General features: G+C 42.1%; 1 protein-coding gene across 4 annotated transcripts in view; it reads right to left on the bottom strand.

Annotated features, from left to right (window-relative positions):
* SH3GL3 (SH3 domain containing GRB2 like 3, endophilin A3) overlaps positions 1–427 on the bottom strand; it is a 138,243-nt gene extending 137,816 nt beyond the window's left edge. Inside the window, exon 1 of one of the 4 annotated variants that reach the window (XM_069098702.1) lies at positions 325–427. In XM_069098702.1, coding sequence (XP_068954803.1) covers positions 325–369 — 45 coding nt within the window. In that variant the 5' untranslated portion in view covers positions 370–427. The remainder of the gene's footprint in view (positions 1–324) is intronic. The other 3 variants (XM_069098706.1, XM_069098703.1, XM_069098705.1) reach the window with 3 other exon arrangements.
* Between the last annotated feature and the right edge of the window lie 3,992 nt (positions 428–4,419).

Below are 4,419 nucleotides of genomic sequence, written 5' to 3' on the forward strand. Positions count from 1 at the left end.
GGAGAGGGTGAGCCTGCAGGCTCTCTGTTGGGGGTTAAATGTGGGGAAGGAGGGGTAGTTTGGGAGGGGGGTGAGCTAAGGGAGGAGGAAGAAGAGTAGGGAGGACCCTCCCCACACCCACGGATGGGGTGGCTACACGGTTCAGGGAAGGAGGGGAACACTGGAGCAGGGGGTAGAAGATATTACCCCCAAACAGGAGGAGGTCGAGGCAATTCCCATCCCAGGAGGGTCTTTCTGGAGGGTGTGAGCGGCGGCCCCTCTGGGCCCGGGCTTCCTCCCCAGCCCCACTGCCGGACCCCCACCCCCACGGCTCTGCCATCCTACCTGACTAGCTTTGTGGAATTGCTTTTTCAGTCCGGACACAGACATTGCGGACCGCGCGTGGGGCGAAACGGCGCCCCGACCCTCCTGGGGGGGGGCCGCCGGAGGACAGGGGGGCCGGGGAGGGGGACGATGCGGTCCCGGGAGAGGAGCGGACGCCCAGGCCAGTGGCCCCGCTGCTCTCGGCCCGACCCCCCGCCTGTCACTGTCACCGTGGAGGCCACACACACTCACTCCCTCTCAAGCACGCAAATACAAACACCACGTTCTAAAGCATCCGGGGCGCCTATTGGCCAAGCCGCGGCTGTATGCAAATGAGGCTCCCAAAGAACGCCCACCCTTCATTGTTGCGTGAATACGGGGAGAGGCACGCAGCCGGCAGGCAAAGGGAGGGGCGGGAGCGCCTAAAAGAGGCGATGTGAAGGTCGAGGTGTTTCCTCTGCCGCTGACTTTTTACGGGCCCCAAAGTCCGTGCATTCAGGTGAAATGAGTATGCCACGCACTCTGGGTTTGGATAGCTGTTTGTAATGTGTTTTCCTCGTTGTTCCTTCGTTCCGCCGGAACGTGGGGCCGCGGGCAAGTGGAGATCCTCGAGCAAAGAACAAGCCTTTGGCAGCAGGGGCGAGGTAGGGTATGAGCAGGCAGCCCAGACCGAGAAGCCCAGGAGGGAGAAATCCCGCCCTGGGTAAAGAATAGTGTAAGAGTGCCCTAAATCATCGTTTGTAACGCTGAAATGCGCCAGATTCCCACTGGTCGGCTGGTCATGAATTACTCATTCTTAGGAGATGCTCAGCCCCCTTCAGACCAATGGGAACGCTGTAGCATGCTGCTATTTTATAAATACATTAAATACGTGTGTGTCCTGTCCCACCCTAAAGCAGTTTGTTTCCAGGTTACTCTCTTGCATCTTATACTGGAAATACGTAGCACCTGTTTCCAAGCAAGTCTAATACAGTTTAAGTGTTTCCTAAATTAATTTGTCCGAAAATACAGGTTGGGGGAGAGGGAAGGATGGACATGGAGATGAAGGTATAATAAGTATATGGGACTGCCCTAGAGACAAAAAAGAATTGAACAAATTTGGACACAAAATAAATTATGTTGAGCCTAATTGTATGCCCACAAAAAAAAATGTCCTCTGTAACATATTTTTATATTTATATCATTTCATTCTTCCACTTCATTCCTACGGCAAGGTGCCTCACTGAAATAGAAATGACGCTTGACTTTTCCAAGACTGTAACATCAGAGCTCAAGCTTTCACAGGCCAAAATAAGCTGGAAAGGATCCTACGTCTGGATTCTAGGATGAGTGATAGACACGCATGTCTCACAGAGGAAGCCTAGCTATTTTCTGAAAGGCTCAGGAGCTGCAAAGAAAATGGAATTTTCCTCCAAATCAGCTCTCCCAAATCATCAATAGAGGGAGTACCCATACCAACAAAACCACAGATCCTTGAGTTTTCATGTTCATAATTTCATATTTAAAATTTTCGAGGAAACTATCACCAGCACAAATCTTTTTTTTTTTTTTATAGAACTCATTCATATGGTAGAGAACATTTGGGGAGTGTTTGGTTTATTGATCAAGAGAACTGGAGTAAAGAGGCATCAAAATATGATTTTTTAAAAATACTGTACTTGGGAGTCACAATACCTGGTTTTAAATGAGTCTTTGCCATTTACTGGCTTTATGACTTTAGTCACTTAACCTTTTTGGGCCTCCACAGTTAAATGAGGGGTTGAACTAAATTGTCTCCCAGCTCACTCTAGCTCTAAAGTTCTATGACTCCACTTTTATCAGTATCTAGTGATAATAGCTTTACAAGCTGACTTTGTTAATTAGAGATATACCATGAATCACTATGGGAGCATGATTTGAGGTCAGTATAACAAGGTGCTTTACAAAGCTTTGCATTGTTATATCAGGCTACCATATATGTCCTTCATGAAATTTCTTAAAGAGGCAATATAAATTCTAGTTTCTTTTGCTCCTCTCCCTAACACCCTAAAACATAAATGAAGACTGTTCATAGTTCCCACCATCAGATAGTTTTATAGATTTTTAGGGCATAGATATCTATTCCAAATATTATTTAAACCCTCCCCAACCCCCAAAAAATGAAGAGAATAAAGAATATTGAAAAATATCAAAGCTTGAGGGCTGGTATAAGCAAAGAGGCATCAAGAATCTAGTATCCAAACTCTCCAAAAGCACAATAATTTTCTCCGAAATCCCCATTTCAGAGGTGCGAAACTGCCCATTCCCACCTAAATAATATGCAAGATTTGATTTACATCTACCTTCTCAAAAATCTTCAGTGGCTCCCCACTGTAAAATTCAAAATCCTTAGTGTATTCTAGACTGTAGAATGTAGGACCCTCCACAAGCTGGATCCCTGCCATCTTCCCAGCTTCCATTCATATTCCCTTTCACAAAACCCTATTTTCCAAATGAAATTGATGACTAACAGTTTCACCAACCTGGCATGCCATTTTTCACCGCTGTACAACTAACACAAACCATCTTTTGTTTGTGGACTCAGTTTGTAGGTAGATATAGACAGATAGATATAGATATGTATGTATGTATATATATATATGTGTATATATATATATATACGTACATACTTATAATCACTTGTGAGATTTCTCATCACAAAAGAATTGGTACTATTGGTCTTTCAAATCCAGCAATCCAGAAACATTAAGTGCCTTAATCTGTTACCAGATGCCATACTTCCCTAGAGTTGCTTAGTCAGGAAGCCCCACTTAGCAGTGAAGGTCACAACAGAGGGTTGATATGTAATCTAGACAATTTGAGAAATACATCACCCTTCTATCTAAAAATACTAAGACAAAAACCAAAACAAAAAAAGACCTTAAGTAACAATCCCCTATTTGTATAGCCTTTTAAGATTTACTATATTTATGTTATCTCACTTGATCTTCAAAACTAGGAAGGGTGAATTTGAATGAATGTGATAAAAATGGTTCATCTGAATAATTGAGGAATCCTCTGGGTCTCTGATAAAGGCCTCATTCCTAAAATATATAGAGAACCGAGTCAGATTTATGAGAATGCATTCCCCAACTGATAAATGGCCAAAGAATATGAACAGGCAGTTTTCAAAGGAAGAAATTAAAACTATCTATGATAAAATGAAAAAAAAATGCTCTAAATCACCAATGATTAGAGAAATGCAAATTAAAACAGCTCAGATTGACAAACATGACAAAACAGGAAAATGATAAATATTGGAGATGATGTGGGAAAAATGCTTCTTTGGTGGAGTTATGAACTGATCCAACTATTCTGGAGAGCAATTTATAACTATGCCCAAAGGGCTATAAAACTGTGTATATCCTTTAATTCATCAATACCTCTACTAGGTCTGTATCCCAAAGAGATCATAAAAAGAGGGGAAAGGACCCATATGTGTAAAAATATTTATAGCAGCACTTTTTGTGGTGGCAAAGAATTGGAGATTAGAGGATGCCTATCAATTAGGGAATAATTGAACAAGTTGTGGCATATGAATGTAGTGGAATACTATTGTTCCATAAGAAATGGTGAGCAGGCAGATTTTGGAAAAATTCGCATGAGTGAGGTGAGCAGAGCCAGGAGAACACTGTACATAGTACCAACAACAATTGTGTGATGACCAACTTTATTAGACTTAGTTCTGAGCCATGCAATGATCTAAGACAATTCCAGAAGACTCATGAAATTTGCTATCCACATCCAGAGAAAGAACTGTGGAATCTGAGTGCAGGTCAAAGTATACTGTTTTCTCTTTTTTGTTTTTTTGTTTCTCATGGTTTTTCCCTTTTGCTCTGATTCATTTTTCACAACTGGACTAATGTGGAAATACATTTAATATGATTGTACATGTATAGCCTATATCAGATTGCATACCATCTTGGAGAGAGGGAAAGGAAGGAGGAAAAAAGAATTTAGGCACCCTTTCTTTTTTTAATTTTTTAAATTAAATTTTATGATTATTTTTAATTTACATCATTCATTTCCACATGATTTTGAGTTACAAATTTTCTCCCCATATTTCCCCTACCCACCACCCCAAAACAGCGATCACTC

Source organism: Petaurus breviceps, unplaced genomic scaffold, assembly GCF_028583685.1.
Source record: "Petaurus breviceps papuanus isolate PSGF00001 unplaced genomic scaffold, PetGlider_PUasm1.0 37, whole genome shotgun sequence".
Lineage (NCBI taxonomy): Eukaryota > Metazoa > Chordata > Mammalia > Diprotodontia > Petauridae > Petaurus > Petaurus breviceps.